Source organism: Lepidothrix coronata, unplaced genomic scaffold (assembly GCF_001604755.1).
Source record: "Lepidothrix coronata isolate B3197 unplaced genomic scaffold, Lepidothrix_coronata-1.0 Scaffold3, whole genome shotgun sequence".
Lineage (NCBI taxonomy): Eukaryota > Metazoa > Chordata > Aves > Passeriformes > Pipridae > Lepidothrix > Lepidothrix coronata.
This window is the reverse complement of record NW_016690183.1, coordinates 1373991-1392716: the sequence shown is the minus strand read 5'-3', so window position 1 is coordinate 1392716 and position 18726 is coordinate 1373991. Positions and strand designations below refer to the sequence as shown.

At 43.0% G+C, this 18726-nt stretch overlaps 1 protein-coding gene across 3 annotated transcripts in view; it reads left to right on the top strand.

The window, feature by feature from the left end:
• PQLC1 (PQ loop repeat containing 1) overlaps nucleotides 1-18726 on the top strand; it is an 84255-nt gene extending 65529 nt beyond the window's left edge. For all 3 annotated transcript variants that reach the window (XM_017821366.1, XM_017821383.1, XM_017821375.1), the window contains one exon: nucleotides 16452-18726. In XM_017821366.1, the coding sequence (XP_017676855.1) occupies nucleotides 16452-16659 (208 nt within the window). In that variant the 3' untranslated portion in view covers nucleotides 16660-18726. The remainder of the gene's footprint in view (nucleotides 1-16451) is intronic.

Sequence of the window (18726 nt, the reverse complement as noted above, 5' to 3'; positions counted from 1 at the left end):
AGTGTCTGTGTGACTTTAAACTTAACGGGGAGAGCAATGAGAATTAAGCTGCTGTATTTAATGACCTTTTGGACAAACGTCACATCCTGGTTGGAGGTGGTAACTTCTTAAACCACAGTAATTATGTCACTTGTGGTGCACGAGTGGGGTCTGTGTCCCTGATAAAGATCACAGCCTTTATTACTGCCAGAGAAGGGGGTGTTTGAAGGTCCTCATGGCTTGGCTGAGAAAAGCAGTAACGTGCATCTGTCTCTGAACTGGGACAGAATGGGACAAAGCAGCTGATATGTTAAGTCTATTTAGCAAATAATTCCTTTAATAAATGTAAACTTACAGAAATGGAGAATAAGGTTACAATAGGTGGCCACATCTGATCAGAGCTCCTCATATGTTATTTTATTTATGTCTTCATTTCTCCCTTCTTCTCTCATTTTCCCTCTTTTTGTAGCAATATGGGTACTAGGTCCTGTAGCATCCTACCCTGTTCTGAGAGAGTGGAGGCCAAAGGAGAAGTTGGAAAGAGATGGAAACAATAAAATCAGAAAGGGGATGCAAGCTGAGTAACAGCTTTTGTAGAGGGAAGATCGTGTAGTATGTACTGGTGGGCTGATGATTGATAGGCGGAAATTTTCCTATGATTAAGTAAACAACTAAGCTAGTCAAAGGAACAGAAATTTTCATTATGTTCTCTTTGACAATTCACCTGATTACCTTTGGAATTAGTACTTTATGGAAACTTAGAGCTCTGTTCAAGTGTTTAAGTACTTCTTAAAAGTTGCAACCTAAATAGTATAGTCATGGTTCTATAAATTATGGTACTAACCTTGACAGAAGGGCTTTTGTAATGAATTGTGTTAATACCTATCAAAGAAATAATCACTTAATCTTCATTTCTGTTCAAGAACTAAACTAGTTCTGTCAAGTCACCTAGTAAAAGAGTAATTTAATGACTTTAATTATTGGGGTGGATTAGAATTATGATTATGTTGGAAAAAAGACAAAAGCAGCCCCAAAGTTTAAGAGCTTTAGAATATAGGAGACATCCTGTTATATGAGAAAAAAAGGCATTATGAGGTTAAAAAATTGCTCATTACTTGTAAATTTTCTTTATATTATGTAGTAAAATATTTCAAAATTTGACGCATCCCCTCTCCCATCTTTCAGGAGTCACAGATGCTGACTTTGCTACAGCTGGAATCTGATGCTCCTCGTATTACTAACTGCTTTTGCTTTGTGACAAAAAACAAGAATTTATTCTGTCATTTTAGCTTTGTGTCCTCACTCCTTCTAAGATACTTGACTCCCAGTCACTTTCTCTTTCTAATAAACTGCAATCATGAGAAAAGGTAGTGTTTAACATGAGGCAGTGAAGAGGGTAAGAAGGTTGGCTCTGAATCTGGCAGCAGCATTGCTGCACACAGCGGTCAGTGCACACCTGCTGGTCAGTGCATTGGGAAAGTCACATCCTTGTGAGGACAACAGCTTTTGTGGAGCTCCTGTAGTGGGGGAGTGTGTGCTTTTTATGCAGGGGTGGGAGAGCCTCTGAGGGAGGCTTGGACTCATGCAGACCATGTTATGATGTACTCATCATAATCCCAACAGGCCTCCTTCCACCAAAGGAGGAGGATGGAAGTTGTTCTTCTGTAAGTCTGTGACCAAGCTGTAGGTGTGTGGTCCTACACAAAGATGAGTTAACCCTGGGACTGCACAAGGGTCCATTTGCTCCAGGACAGTTTGTTGTATTGCATTCCTGTCTGCTGCCCTGCCCTGCTCCAGAAAAAAAATAACTTCATTGAAAGTTTTTTGCAAAAGCTTGTCAGAGTCACCTGGCAGTAACCTTTTGGACTGCTAGCTGCTGCTCCAACCCAATAGAGCAGTGGTTTCTTTTCAGTCACTGCCTGGAGTTCAGAGCTGCTGCATGGCAGAATCTCCTCAGGTCTAAGAAAGAGGTCTGGCAGTAGGCCTGAGCTGGGCTGCATATCTTGAAGTTTCAGAAGTCACAGTCCATTGGATGTGCTCATCAATTGTTAGTTTGGAAACATAGGTTCAATAAAGTGAGGTCCTTTTACAGCAGTTGTTGAGGTCCTGATGTCTACTGTTGTCTCTTCTCTGACTGCACTCTGGGCACGAGATGGGCACTTGCTGTGCTTGACTCAGGGCTGCATGTGCAGCTGCAGGGTCATAAGGATGCAGCCAGGGAAGGGCTGTGTCGTTCCTCTGTGAGCTGTTTTCCGTGTCTCTCTTCTAGCTCATGGACAGTTTTCAGTCTGCTTGAAAGGAACCTCCTTTCTGCACAACTTTCACTGTCATGTTTGTTTGATGTTGGGTCAGAGGCTCAAAATTTCACTGCCTGGAGACAGCACAATCAGTGACTCTGCTTGTGTGTTGACAGGAGCCTGTCTTGAGAAATCCAGCCTGAAAAGGCTGAATGAGGATAATCAGTATTTAATTCAATCAGGTTATTGTGCTATGAAATAAAGAAAATATTAATTTACTTCCTCCTGTGGCAGTACTGGGTCAGTCACACTGATTATTCTGTTTTAAAAAGCACAAATCACTAAAGGAGAAACAGTCAGCATTTTTTGTCTCAGAAGCTGCTGGAGTCCAGAGCTGCAAATTTTAAGAATGCTTTTTCCATTCAGAAATGTTTTACAAAGTGCACTGCCACTGTGAGCTAGTTCTGAGAAAGTGTTTATCTGAAATGTGTCCAGTGAAATGAGTGTGGTGTAAAGAAGTTTGAAAGAAATAAATTATATTAAATGTATTCTATTATACATCTATATTTAATATAGTATTTCCTCTTTCTCTCTATAGATAATATTAAAAATACTAGAAGATAGTATTTCTTAGGGAGACAAAATTTTGTTGTGGGGGTCTTTTATTTAAGTACTGCTCTGCAGCTTTTTCCTTTATGACACATGCAGCTCTTTATATTATTTTTTAGAGAAACTTTTGACTTCTGAGAACAGTGTTTGTTCCAGAGAAAAATCCTGGCTTTATTCCAACACTGTGAAGATTAATGAAAGCTGCTAGATTTTTCTGCCTCTATTGAATTAGCCAGGTGCTGTGGTGAACAGATGTAAAAGGCTTTAGTCAGGACTGGCTAACCAATGTCTGGCCACCTCCTCTAGTGAGATTTGAGGTTTAAGGAGATTGGGCAAGTGCTCTAGAAATGCCACTGCTGTGGTTTCTTGGGATTTTTTAGCCTCAGGGAATTTTTTATTTGTGAATAAGTAAAACAGCTCCAGTGAGTTACTTCTTTGGAGTAATGCTATTTAAAAGAAAACAAACCCCTCAGCTAGAGAGAAGTAGCTAGAGTTGTGGATGTTTCTGCTCAGGCACCAACTATGCATTAGCTTCTTAAGAATAAATTTAGTTCCATTGAAAAGAGATTTTAAGAGACAATCCACATCCGTTGCGGCAACTTTGTTACCTATATGTGCTGCTTTGGGGAGGTTCAGTAAAGGACTGAGAGAAAATAACTGGAAAAGGACTTTAAAAATGCTAAAAAGAAGGAAAGTTAAAAGAGGATGATGCAGATAATGGCAGTATTGAATGGTATGGGTTTTTTCCTCAGAAATTGCATGGATCAGACCAAAAGAAATAGGAGTAGGGATAATGGATGCCTATGTGAGAGATTTCTTTTTCTGAGTATGCCACATACACAAAACAGACACAGTAGAGTGGTGATCTGAGTTAGTGGTACATTGTGTCCAGTCTGGACATCAAGGAAGATGCTGAATAGAGAGAGTCTGTTTCTTGCAGACTTTGGAGTTGTAGCCTCCAGGTGCTGATTAAACAGTGTCTACTGTTAAAATAGCAGCTGGTTTATATATTAAACACACAAAACAGAGAAGGTGGAAGAGGGGTATTGGACTTGAGGGCCATTTTAGTTAAAAGCAAACAAACAAACAAAAACCTGCCAAAATAGCTTTGTGGATTCAGATCATCTGACCCAATAAGAAGCAGATTTTCACTGCAGAAAGCATTGTGTAGACAATCATAAGAGACTAATTTATAAAAGCGAAAGTAGTTCTCAAGGGACTAATTAGGAACTAAAAGGTAAATCTGGGACCCTGGCAAATAGAAAAATCAAGGTCTTAAGCGTGAGCCAGAATGTAATGGGTAAATGTAAAGTTATTAGCACTACTTAAAAGGGGTTTGTACTTTACATTGTATGGCCCATTACTTCCTTTCACTGCTTTTCCTATTGAACTAAGTTAATGAAAACTGTCTGTCACTGTGCTTACAAATTGCCTGTTTTAAACTATACTTATCATTTACATTCCTGTCTGCTGTGATTGTCTTTTTTTGTCTTCCTAAATACTCTTTCTTTCTACTCACATCCTCAGTTTTATCTGTGGGTCTACAAAAATTGTTGTCATTGCTTCTGAGGCTCCAGGCAGCATTCATACAATTTTTCGGGGAAGTTATACTTATTTTATTGTTTTGCTTTGATGACATTTCCTTTTTCCACTACTGTGGCACTAATTAGCTGCTTGATATTGTCCTTTTTGTAGCCTTTATATAAGATATTCTGAGATTTCTCATTTCTGGACTTTGCATACACATGCAAGTTTGCAAGAGTTTGGGGAGTAGTTAGTAAACAATTTTCATGACTGGATGGACCGGGTTTTTGTACAACTGTAAGGCTTAACTGCTAACAGCTTCTCCTCTCTTACCTTTTAATTAGTGATTCTAATACACACCAGGAAGATCGGATTCCATTCCCGAATCTGCCTGTTTCAAAGTTAAGAGACTGAAGAAAGTAGTCTGTAGTCCTCAGAAGATTTCTAGTTTCTTCTCCCTTGGAAGTGTTACTACATCAGGAAAGTAAACAAACTTGGTGTCAGTGCACTCAGGATGAGGACAGTCTGTTAGTATGTGAACAGATAGACTGAAACAATCTTGTTCTGATCCCAGGAAGCAAATGGATTCTCTCCTCTTTTTCAGACCCTCTTTTCACTTACAGCAGACCTGTGACTGATGCCCCAGGTTTAAGGACCTGTGCTTTCTGCTTGACTTTCTGCTGATATGTGGCCTCTGGGTTGCTCTGCTGGGGTCAGCACTTCATTCACCTCTCTGCTCACCTGCTGTGTCTCCCCAGAGCTGTTCTCTCAAGACCTGGAGCAGCACAGCATGAAGCTCCAAAGACAGTTCTTTGTGCCCTGTGCACTCAACACATCTGAGAATTTCAGGAACTGAAGGAAGAGGCAGGTGGAAAAATCCAGGAGGGAGACCTTCCTTCCCCCACCCTCACAGCACTTCTGACAGTGTGAGCAGCAGTATCCACTTCCCTTAAGCATCCCTAAGATTGTAGCACAGTGTGGACTGCTAAAGCTCTTGCACATATTTGAACCTCTTTCTCATTTCTCTTCCCTTGGCACCTCATCTCATCAGTTCAAAAAATAAATTCAAAGCCAATGACTTCAAACTAAAAGCATTCATCTTTTACAAATAGTTCAAGGGTTCTGTACAGTAATGGGAATAAAGCTCTGCCAGCATGTTTAATGAGTGCTCTCTTCAGCTGGTGCTTTCTCTGTGCCCTAAAAATCTGAATTAGAAGAGAAAATTTGTTGTACTTTTGTTGCAAAGCCATTCCATTAAGGTTGGGCACTCCGTTTTTTGCTGGCAATTAAGTGTCATGCCAGGTATTTTGCATGGTTAAGGTCAGGTCAAGGCACAAAAGATCGGAGTTGAGCTTGTCTTGAAGGCACCTGAGAGATGAAAGTTTTCTAAAAATGTCTTTTTTCTCTGTTACCTAACAAATTTGGGAACAAAAGTGCCTCAGTTCTTGAAATTCCAGTACCTGTTTTGTTTCGCCAGAATTCATGACAACCAGTTGTGTAAGTGGGATAAGGTACCTGCTTATGTGGTTGCAGAGTTGTCTCCCTCAGTGCAGTAGGACTGAGTGAGATTAGGAATTTGGAATGGAAGTAAACTGAGGTTTGAGTTTGAAGAAATGTAGATTGAGATGCAAGGATGCAAATATTCATAATGGTAATACTGACTGTGATGAAGATCTGAAAATGAGCAGAGTCGTGAGTAATTTAAGTAATTAATAGATGAACCAGAACAGCAGGAGAAAGAGATTGAAGGACCTTAGGCCAGAAAGTGACTTTGCAGTTTGGTCCAGAAAGACTAGTAGGAAGAATCGGATAGAAAATGGGCAGATACGGGTGGGTCAGCCACAGAGATTTTCTGTTTCAGGTGCGACCTGTAATGGTGCATTTGGTTCTCTTGTTCCTCGGACATACTGAGTATCTGCCCAGAAACTGAGACAGGGGAGGAAGTGCTTGTAAGCATTCTTGAGTGGGATGTAGAAAGAAATAAAACTTGATGTCAGAAAAAGCTGTTTCGACAAGGCTCAAAGGTAGGGTTTTAATTTGTTCTGGGGAGGATGGCTGGGAATTGTATATGTCCACATCACATAAGGGAATGGAATTATATGCCAAGCCAGATGTCCTGGCATTGTCAGGGAAGCTTTCAGGGTAGTTGCAGAAGCCTTGTCCCTTCAGATACCAAGTCTTGTATTAGAGAATTTCCTAGAACAGGTTTCATAGTGTGCAAAGGGGCAGATTGCAAGAGTTTGGCAATGAAGATAGGCTAGGGGATGTCTATCCTTGTAGAATTGCAAAGACCCTGCTTGGGCTGAAATTTAAAGATTTGTTTCATGCCACTGTGTGTGGGATGTGATTGTGATGCTTTTATTTCCTCCCTACAGCGTTCAGTTCTGTCTACAGCATGGCTTTAAAGCACTTTAAAGTTCTGCAACCACTGTGGGTCAGTGGTAATACTGCTTGTGGGAAGTGGCTCAGAAAGGGTTGGTTTATGGTGGCACCTGCTGATAAAGCACAGCCTTCCAGCTGGGCCTTGCTTTGAGAAACAGCACACAGGTGTGTGCTGTGTCACTGTCACCATTAACTTAACTCTGTACCTCTGTGTGCACATGTGCGTGTGGAAGGAAAAGGGGAAACCTGGAATTTCATATGAAGAATTAGCTGCTAACATTCTGTCGTATAGGACTTGCAAGGGGTTATTTCATAGAATCGGTAAGAGTGGAAAAGACCTCTAAGATCACCAAGTCTAACTGTTAACCTGACACTGCCAGGTCCACCATTATTTCCTTATAATGCTAAGGTGTTTTGGAGAAGAATACAAGCTTTGTTTCTTGCAAAAATCTTAACCTTATTTTCAGGCATTAAACTGACTGGGAGGCAGGACTTTATTCCTGAGTGATCGCTCTTATTTTACACACTAGTGTGTTTGGGGTTTTCATTTCTCCAGTGTTTTCTTAGAATGTAAGGAGCATTTTGCTAACTGAAGGATGTGATTTTTCATGAAAAGTGATGACTGCAATATCATTAGGTTTTGTTCTTGGGGGTACTGTCTTTGAAGAAAACTGAACACTAGTCCTCTAGAACAAGGTAAATGCTAGAGCTGGGGCTGCTATCTTGTGTGTGTTGACCAAAGTGATAATTGCAGTTATTGAATTGGAATACTAGAAGTGTGCTCACGGTATGTACTGGTTACCATATGAAGGGAAAATGCACTCAAATTACCTCACGTTAAGTTGGATGAAGAGCCTGATGATTTCTTTTTTGTTTAAGGCAGAAAGGAAGATTTAAAAGAGTTGATTTGAGCCTTGGCATACACAGCTGTGCTGAAGCAAAGCTCTATTCTATCACATCTTTGTATTACCTTTCAAATCGAATGTGTCACAAGTTATTTAGAACTAGAGAAGGAAATACACTGAATAGTGTGTGCTGGTTTAAGAGTTAACGAGCAGGGGAAATGAACTCAACTCAAAGGAAAGATTATAAGTCAGAATAACAATTTATTAAAATAATACAGTAAGTACAATCATACAAACAAACAATTGGTCTTAACCCACAAAACCCAAATGTATAACCCAGTACCCCGGGGCATGAACAAAGTGGTGTTCCCTGGGCCCCACCTGAGTCCAAAGTAAAGGGAGAGGGGAAAAACCTACTGGTGGGAGAGCTGTTGCAGTCTGGTCAAAAGTGGTGATTGCAGTCCAGTTGAGGGTGGTGGTCTCAGTCTGGTTGAGAGCGATGAGCTGCAGTCTTCCTCTGGATCCCACGAGTAGTTGAAAATGTTCCAAGACTCCAAGATTATATATCCTCCAGTTCAGGCAGGAATGCTCAGTACTTCCCTCAGGGCGGGGAGTTCCACAAAGGGTGTGAGGACAAGAGCATCCTTCTATCTCACAGGCCTCTTAACACCTAGTTTATAGCCTGAGGAGTCAGGCTCTATGGGCAGAGGGTGCGAATAGTCTATTGACAACAGTTTCTGGGAAATGGCATGGAAGGCTATGGAATACACAGTTTTGGGTTACACCCATACCATGATGAACTGGTCTCAGCTGTCCTAACTAGGACATAGTGTTACATGGGGGCATTATGTTGCCATCTCTTGGCATTGGCCCTGCGGGACATAGCAGTGATGTCCCTCCTGGCAGTAGGCAGGCTGCAACAGCTGGGATGTGGAGGGCCAATTCACCCAGCAGGGAAACAAGCCATGGTAAGGAGTGCTGCTTCCTGGGATTTGCTTCCAGCCAGCTGCATGGCAGCAAGGGCATGGGGATGGTCCTTTTACCACCCACTTTTCAGTGCATGGGCTGTGCCAAGTGGCTGGAGAGAAGATGGGCAGCATGAGAGCATCTAGAGCAGCATGAGCCAACAGCTGTGCCTACAGCTCCACTGATGGTAGTGCCTTGAGTGGGAGGTGAGAGACAGGGAAGGGGGGACAGATCCTCAAGAACAACTTCATGAGTGAGATTGAAGGGTGATATAGTGTAGGTGTGGTCTGCACATTTTCATTAAATTGACACTACCAAGTGCATTGGCAGCTGACTGTATTACTGTGAGCAGTGCAGGGCATGATTTGCTGCCCTGGCACTTGAGGAAAGCCCCTCCCTGCCATGGCAGCAGGTCTCTAAGCTTCCCAGTCCACCAGCAGCAGAAGCAGAGCCTGACTGATCCATGTTTGTACCACATGTCTGAGCAGACCTGAGCTTAACAGTCTGGCCAGCATCCATGTCTCCTGGTAGGAAGGGCACTGGTGTGATTTGTGGTTCAAGTCTTTCCTCTGATCTGCAAAAGAGATTTGTTTTCACACCTGCTTCATGGAACTTGGGGCGTTCAAGAACTTTGGGTGTTTCAAGCTGCTGCCCTTCTTTCAGCAGCATAAGTTGTAGAGTACTAGAAATACTTTGTAGCTGTTAAGGTGTACCAGTTTTTGTACCCGTACAAACTAAACTTTAGGTATAGGTGCTTGAAATAGCCAGAGGCCATACCAGTGATCCTGGACTATCCACCAGCCCCTGTGTGGCATGTCTTGTAGTTTCCCCTTGACTATCCTTTCACAGACATGTTCTCACAAATACTGGGGTTTGGATGGGTATGCTGCATGGGGTCAAAATGTGTGACACGCTGCCACTCTTGGGAGTTTAGAAGACAGATATTCATGAGGAGAAATAATTGGCAAATACCCGCATACCCTATTTTTCCATGACACTTTGTTGTTTAACTACATCTTTTTGGGGTTGTTTGCCTCATGATGTTGCAGAGTGAAATCCTCCATTTCATCTTTCCTCGGTGATGTGTACAGTCCCTGAAAATGACAGAAACTTTCAGATAGTTTGCTCTTGGATTGCAGCCCACTGTGGTATCCATTCTTCATGGATAACAACTGTTTTAGCTTGGTTACAGAGGTCCAAAATAAATGCTGGATCTCTCTTCCTGCATGCTCTTCTTAACTCCTGCTAGTATCATGGGGCCGGACAAATGTCTTTCTCTTGAGGTGGTTGGTGCTGCTCCAGCCTCAGAGGAATTGTTGAGAAGTGAGGTAAGGCACCCACACTGAGTAGAGCACGTAGGACTTGTGAACAGTCTCACGCTTGGATTCCCAGCTGGCTGTGCAGTATTTAAAACAAGATCTATGCTTGTGCACGCAGAAAGACTTGCCTTCGGGTTTCCAGATTTTTAAGCTTCAGACAATTTGGATATCCGATCCCAATGTTTTCTTATTCATCTTTTTTTTCTTTTTTTAATAATTTTTGGCAGATTAAAACAATTTGGTTAGCATCAGGAGAACTCCTTTTTTTGTTAAGCCATATGGCATTTTGTTAGGAACAAATACTCTATTTATTAATTTTTGTTTGGTTTGTGCAGTGTTATAAATAACATGGCATTCGTGTTTTGTTTTCTGGTCTGTGTTTCACTGCTGTAGGCAGGCTAGCCTCTGATTGAAGTGCAGTGTTACAGATTCTTGTTTTCTTTTCTAAGCAGACTATTTTGGAGCTGCAAATGGGAGCTGAAAGTTTTCCAAAGTCAGGATTTTATAACCAAATCTGCTTTTTCTTCCAGACATTCCCCTGCAAATGGCTTGTGGGAGGTAACGACTTAAAAGGTTGCAGGAGAGATACCTTCTGTACCCTCTTCCCCTCTTCCCAAACCCAAATGCAGTATTCAAAATACTCATTGACAGGCTGTTTCAATGTGGACTTTATTCCTGATGGAAATACTATCTTTTGAGCTCTTAAATGATTTTATTCTGCTTTTATATCCCCAATCATTTAAAGAACTGTCGTTATTTTTAACATATATGAAAGTCAAGTGCTAATATATGAAGAAATGTCTCTGAAACTGTGACAATCTAATCAGATTTTTTGATTCAGAAAACCTATTACTTGGCCATGATGAGGGAAAGTTGTGGTGAATTTCCACTGATTCTTGAACAAAAAGAGACCAGGCTAATTCTCCTCTTTTTAGTTCCTTTCTCTGTTTAGTTCCTGTTGCCTGACATAAAAAAAAAAAAGAAGAAAAAAGAAGCAACTTTCAAAGTAGATAACAGTCAATAAGTTTTACTAGTTTTTCTGTTGTTAAAAATAACTTAGGAGTTTTGAGTTCATTGACTATCTGAGCACGATTAGCCCTACGTTTGTGATTGTAGCAGGATGTAATTACATCAGGGCACCACATACCTCCTGTTGCTATTTGTGCTGAAATGTCTGGTCCAACCACTACAGGATTTCTCAACGGAAGTCACCGTCTAATGTCTGATTCTCTCTGTGTCTTCTAGCTTGCAGGGTATTTTTGGGTTTGTGTGTTACGCTGCAAACATGCAGAGTCATAACACTGATGTGAGAAAATCTACAGTGCAAACAGGAAGCGAATGCTGCCGTGTCTTTCTTCTTGTGTAGGTTTTGTGCTGAGTACCAGCCCGTGTTCTTCAGACTGCTGCTCTGCAGCCCTTCCAGTCTGCTACTGTTTGTAAGCTGTTCTGATGGATGGTTGCAACTAGTCTTAAAACAGACTGGTTTACCTGGGAGGAGGAAGAGGGGCTTCACATATCATACTTTTTTTACAAGATTCTTACTTTTGGTCAGTTTTGTGCTTTCAGGTGAAGGAAGAAGAAAGGCATAATGACCAAGAAGTGGCTAATGTTGTGTGCAAAGACTCTGATAGAAAATCAGAGACTTGAGGCTGTTGCAGCCAGGTTTTGAGCAGAGGGAATGAAGATGCTGAAAAGCTTTGATTAGAGTAGTGTTAGTCCTGGATAAGATGGATCGAGCCTAAATATCTGGCTGATATCACTGTTCCACAAAGAGAAGCAATGGAAAATGTTTTGGATTTTTTTTCTCTTTTGAGTGCACTTTATAAGCTCTTTCTACATCTAAATAATTCCAGAGGTATTTTGTAAAAATTATGGTTTGTTGGCTGACTGCAGGCACAATGTACTGATAGGTGGTTTTACCTGTACTTGCTGTCACTTCCAAGTCAATACACAACATACAAGGAATGGGAATGAATCAGATCGTTTCATGAGAGAAGTGAATGCTTTTTTCCAGCATGTCATTTATTTATTTAGCAAATGAAGATGGGTATACAGCATGTTTATGAAATCTACTACCAGTAGTAGACAACACCAGTGCCGTAGGGCATTTAGCAATCCGCCCTTAGTCTAGTGTCTGATCAGCAGTGCTGGTGTCTCTGAGAATTTAGTTCCAACAGCAGAATAAATAACTGCTCTTTCAGGTTTTAAGTGCAGTTGAAAAATACCAGCTTTTCCTCTTTGTGGTCAGTTGCAATTTGTGAAGACTTGACACTTACTGCCACTACATGAGCACCTCCTTATATTGAGCTCAGCTGTAAGGAAAGCGCTTGCTTTTTAGGAGGTTTGTTGTCATTGGATACCGCAGTACTGATTTACATTACTGGGAAGTGCTATTTTTACTGCAAATCTGCCTCTGCCTCTGGCGATACCAGCTATTTGAGCACAGTTCCTGCCTCCTGCTTCTCAAGTTGGCATCTCTGTTGTCACCCAGCCAAATGCTGCCATTTGTTTATTTCTACATCTCCAGGTTGCTCTAAGGCGCTGCTCACCTCTAACCTGCTCGCTCACTTGCGCTAAGAGCAGTTGTGCTGTCCTAGTAGACCATATCCTCCATATGAACAAGGTGAGCATTTCCTGCCTTCCACATCTCCCCACCTTAGCTTTGGGCTATTTCAGGAAAGATACCTGTGTATTTACTCCTAAATTCCGCTTTGCTGTGTAGCCAGTGCTGCACAGAACAGCTTCGTTTGCGTGACTTTGCAGATGGCAGGAAGAGAGAGCATGAAGTTGGTCTTTGTGAGATAGGTTGGGACATTTTTGCTGCATGCAGCCTCTTTGTGCTGGACTGTCCAGTCTCAGGTGGTCTTGGTGGTGGGCCCTGACTGCCTCATCTGTGTTGACAACGCAGCATTTTCTCTCACATTGTGAGGCCAAGGACCAGACATGCACCAGTAGCCTGTGACCTGCCAGCTCCCAGCACCTGGCACACAGCACTGCAAAGGTTGATGGGCTGGGGCCAGTTGTACGAGGCTCAACAAGACCAAATGGCAAGTCCTGCACTTAGGTCACAACAACCCCATGCAGCGCTACAGGCTGGGGGAAGAGTGGCTGGAAAGCTGTCTAGTGGAAAACGAGAATAATACAAGAACTGCCTCTCTTCCCCAAGTGATTGGGTGAAGTTGAGAAGCTGTGGACAAAAACTGGCTTCTCTGTGCCACGTGGCATCCTGAAGTACTGTGATGGCTGGAAGTATGAGAACAGTGATGGTGTATCCATGCGATCCATCACGCGTAGTCATGCATGCACCATTGCATTATTGTGAGTGACATAGCGTATGCAGCAAGGACAAAGCAATTGCAAAGCCCAGATAAGGGACCATTACTGTACTGAGCGTCTGGAAATGAGGACCTGACAGAAGTCATGTTGATGGTGTAAACTTCATTCACCCCCGTCTCCCAACCTCCTGAAGCATGGACCTGTGATGTGGTAGTGGGGCAGGGGCAGCTCTGTTCCCCATGAGATGCCACGTGGACACTTGATGGGTTTCTCAGTGAGCTGAAACTTTCAGGCTGTGTGTGCAAATGGGTTCTGGTTGAGAGGGGAGAGAGCCAACAACAGTAGCTTTTCCCCTCCCTGGGGTGGGCAGTGGAGGAATGAGATACATACTTAATTAGAGAGGGTGCTTTGTAGCCCCTCCTCCCCCACCCACTACCAAAACCTTGCCACGCAAACCCAATACAACCCTGAACACCCTTGTCTCTGGTTCTACTCCTCTGTCTGTCCATCCCAAATTCAGATTGTTTCCAAGGACTTGTGTACCATGTTCCCATTTCTCTTTCCGTTCCTGTCATTCCCTGTCCTGCTCTAGTCTCTTTTTTCTATCCTGTTCTCATCTGACCAACCTTTTGGCTTCTCTGATGTCTCCTTGGCTTTTCTCTGTGGATCTTCATTGCCTTGTCTCACGTCTTGCGTGTCTGTCCCCATTTCCTTACCAAGTGGTTTGTGGTTACCCCACACACCTTTCCATCTGTGCTGGACATGTCCCTTTTGTTCAGTCCCTCTCTCTCCTCTGGAGAGCAGCTGGCACTCCCACGGTCACTGATTTGCATCAGCCCTGTACTCTGAGAACCTTGGTGCAGCTGCAGTACGAAGTTTTGTGGGACATCAAGTGTTTTCAGTTTGTTTTTTTTGTCTTTTTTTTCAATTTTATAGTACCTTGATGATTGGCAGGTTTTCTCTGCTGTTTTATCTAAACTACTAGACAGAGGAGGATGTATATTTTTTGGCTCAGTGGCAGGCCAGTGGTGTTAGCTCTTTAAACTATCTGTTGCATTTTTTGCAATCAGTTTTGCCAAGGTCAAGTTGAGTTTTTCTTGTGTGTAGAGCATTGTCATGTCCTATGGAGAACTCCAGGCATGATGATGATTCCTTGAGTGTCAGGTGTATGACCTGAAGAGTGGGGCTCTGAAACATCAAAGGCTGTTGGAGCATGCACCAAGTTACCCAGCCAGTACTGCAGAATGTTGAGTTCACAGGTGGCTTCCTAGCAAAACCCAGAATTGCTTTGGCAAACTTGGCACAGCGTGTGACACGGCTAGAGGTGTGCTTGGCTCCTGTGATGCTGCTGAACTGCAGGTGTCCGTAAGGTTTTCCTCAGTGATTGATTATTCTTTCTTTGTGGGGGTTAACTCTTTTGTGGGCTGTACATTTTCTGACAGTGTGTATCTTGTTCTCCACATCTGCACTGCGCTGTAGGATCACTTAAAAAACCCAGCTAGCTTTCTCCATGAGGAATATGTGACAAATATCCTTTGCATGTTAAATTCCCATTCAGCTGTTCCATGGCATCCCTGAATTGCCTATCTGTCAACAGTGAGCAGTTGGTTTGATTGGCCAGGTTGGGCATGTGCTTTTAGTGAGGGTCCCCAGCCATGCCAGGACAGATTCACGATTAAATTGTGACCAGTTGCCCAACAAACACTGAGGAGCTTAAAATTAGAGGAGGAGGAAAGTTTACTGCCAGCAAGCAAGGTGCCAGTTTTATTACCCTCAGCGCTTATTGCCCTTCCTGATTAAAATCTCAGTCCCAACCACTGCCTGCATCTATAAAGCTTCTCTAAGTGTGAAGTAAGGTGACTTGGAGTGACTGGGAATGTGCACAGGGCAGGTGGTGCATGCTGTTTGCACCAAGCACAAATGATATTGTGGGTTCAGCAGTTGTTTTCCTTTTCTGATTATTTATTTACATTTTTAGAATGACCTTGGGTGGGGAATGGCTGCTCACTCAACCCTATGTCCTTGTTTGCACTTATAGACAGAGACTCTTTGGAAGGTCCCAGTTGTGGACTTGTTTTATGCTCTCAGCTGCATTACCTGATTTACAAAAAAGCTCTTGTTTCCGTAGTGCAATGGGGCTGTATAAACTGATGCTCTTGGCCACCCTTCCCATATGGGGATAGAGTGGACTGCAGCATTTGGCTTGCAATAGCATTGTGTGCTTCTGTCCAAAATACGAATTGTGCTAGCTCCTGCCTGAATGCTTGAAAAATGAACATAAAGTCCTACCCTGATGCATGGACCTGACGGTGTTTGATGAATTGGAGTCTGTGCTGGCAAAATGTAATAGCTTGTAATTATGACGAATCATGCGCAGTGCTCATACTGTGAACTACAAAGCTTTTGTCCACTGCCGCTTATTCAGCTGCTTAAAAAGCTCTCCTGATAAAGTGCATGAAGCTCAGAAACAGCCTTCAAGGTTTGGTTATTCGCATTTTGTTGAGGACACTGAAAAAAATTCGGTCTATTTGAACTCACTTCTATTCCCCAGAGTTTCTCCTGATGTGGGGGAGCAGAAGCTGGACTGCAGGACAGGTGATGGCTCAGCAGTATAGCAAAATCAAAGCAAGGAAGGCTATTAAGAGCATTGCTCTTCATCTGTGTCCTTGATAAAAATCCCTAGTGATGTTCATCCTTCCAGTAACAGCTGCAGGCATGTTGTTTCTCCTCTTTCTGTATTACTGGACAATCTGTCTTTCTGCTTGTTTTGGGTTTGCATTTTCTGCAATAGGGAGTGGTTTCTTCTATCTACCAGAAGTGTTTGTTTCAGCAGACTGTAAAAAGGTGTGCATGCATGAGGGAGCGGGTCTGTGTGTTACCTCACCTTACTTGAGCACAGAATGGCACGCACAAGAAGTAACTGCTGGGATGAATTGCTATTGTTTTCCATGTGCTGTACTACTTTGGTTTATGGTCCATGCTGTCAGCATGTGTCAGTCGTGTTTACAGAGCACCACTGAGTCAAATGTCCTAGCTGGCTATTTTATAATGTTGGGTACCTTCATAGCTACAGGTATTTGGAGCTGTAATTGCTGAGATAAGAGTGCTGCAGTTTGTGGAGTAGAGAATTTGATGCTCCCTTCCAGGTACAGTGCTGCACGTCTTGACTAGGCATGCTGTCTGCCCATGTTGAGGGGAGTCCCAACCCACTGTTGAGTATAAAACCTTGCTGAAAAAGGGGGATCCTCTGGCACAGCAGGTCTAATTTGAAGCGAAGTTCTTCTCAGTAAATACTCTTCTTTTCTGTCTTTTAGCATCAAGATGGTGCTGATGTGGACCAGTGGAGACACATTCAAGACTGTTTACTTCATCCTGAATCAGGCCCCTTTCCAGTTCTCCATCTGTGGACTCCTGCAGGTTTTTGTGGACATCGCTATCCTGTTGCAGGTTTACTTGTACAGCTACTACCCTCAGAAGCCTGTGTCCCACACTGCACACCCAGCCAGCACCAAGGCCCTGTGAGGAACTTAGCTGGACAGGTTGCAGGTCAACAGCGCTGTGGAGTCAGCCATGGCAGCTCCTCTTCCACTTGTAAATACTCTGGGGTTGCTGAGTTGAAAGCAGAAAAGAGAACAAGGGTTGAAAACCTGGCTGCACTTCCAGCTCAGGAAGTTTTATTTTAAATAACTTGCTCGCTCTGTTTTCAGACTTAGCTGTACAGAACTGTTCTTGGTGGGGGGAGGGGCACTTTATTTTTGCATACGTACCTATGAGCCTTATCAACTCACAAATGTTTGTATATTTAATCACAAGGGCTGGATGGTTTGTGTTTTTAATGCTATTTAAAAATGTTACACCACAGAAATTATAGGATATTTTGTCTGAAACTTTTACCTATTTATATAATATAAAGTCTGTATATTGGCAGGAAGTTTGTGGCATATACTAGCATTCAGTATCTCCACGATGGAGGAAGAAGAGCAAATCCAGGAGCTTTCTCTTTTCTCTGTAAAGGTGTCCGGTGGCAGACAAGGTGAGGGCAGGAGGCCCTGAAAAGAGATGAGCAGCCAGAAATGAGCTGGTCATCAACATGCTAAAAAGTGAGCGGGTGTTCAACCCCACTGCAGGATCAGTGTGGCAGGAGGACACATTAAGGAGGTGATAAAGGGGGCCTGAGTATGGATGGTACTGGAGCCATGATGGTGCTGGCACAGCCAGTCAAGTGGTCAGCCAAAAGGAGGAGCCAGCAGGAGACTGCAGGTAACTTAGGTAGTCATGCTTTGAAATGATGGGGTTTGGGAATAGCCCATCCTGCACTTGGGGGGCAGCACTGCCCCTGTGGCTGTACACAGGACAGAGCTGGGCTATAGGATGACTTTCACAGACCAAGGGACCAGCAGATGTGTGTTGCCAGTATTGCCAAGCCAGTATTTCTAGATGGCAATTGAACCACAAAGGTAGAAGCAGGTCCACTTCCATTGGCTCAGATATTGAAAAGTTTGAGACACAGAAAAAGCTGTATCCTGTGGAGTAGGACTAGCACCTGACAGCTTGATTTGTTGAGGCTGAGATTCACGTTCATGTTGTTTAATGCTAAACAAGAACCAGTTTATGTTTTGGGGTGTTTCCTGCATTGACCCAGCAAGGAAGGAGTCCACATTTTCATTTTACTGTTGTGAACTTTTAGGCTCTTGGAAGAATCAGCAGGCTGTACTTAGACAGAGGGACTGAAAAAGCTGAAAGAGCAGAGTTTATGTAGATGATGTCTCTAATGACTGTTTGCCATTAGGTCACTGTGCTCTTTCTGAGAGCTACGTGTCACCAGCAGCTGCAGGTGGTGTGGGCCCACAGGGGACTGTGACTGAGCTCTGGGCTTCTGCCAGCTGAAGTCATGAAACCGCCCCAGGTGGTATGAGGTGGCCACAGTGAGACCCTTAGTCCCAGGAACAGCTATGCCTCTGCTGCTTCCTTCTTCATGAGGCTTTCTCCCTCTGCCCAGTGAGTCCTGTCTGACCACAGGAGAGGTGTTAGAGCTGGCATAGATTTTTCAGAATCACATTTTTTTCCAAGAATAGCCCAAAAGTTTATGTTTTCTTACTGATGGCAGCAAGTCTGAGGTTTGATAACTTCAGTGTATAAATTAGGTACTTCCTCTACTGTGCTTTATTTGGGAACCTCACAATTTGAGTCTGGACTGTCTTCATCTCTGGCAAACTGTCCAGTGGAGGGGAATCACCCTCTGCCCAGGCACTGACTCCACGCTCTTTGTTCAATACCATACTCTTTTAGGCCTGAAGTGACCTTACAAAGACAATGTACTCGGCATGGCAGACTATGAATGTTTTGTTCCTCTCTCTTCTCCAATGTTCTGGTTGTGTTACAGGAACATCTGGGCTTTTGTCTTTTTTAATTGAAAACTTACTTAACAACTGGCTTCTTCAGTATGCTGCTTTAATGAGGATTGTATTTCTACTGTTTGCAAACAAACACTTTCTTGTGTGTTTTAATGGTCTGAAGGGTTTTTTTAATAACTTGTAATGGTAAGATTTTTGTACATGGTGGTCCTTTTCTAATATTCTGTGAAACAGG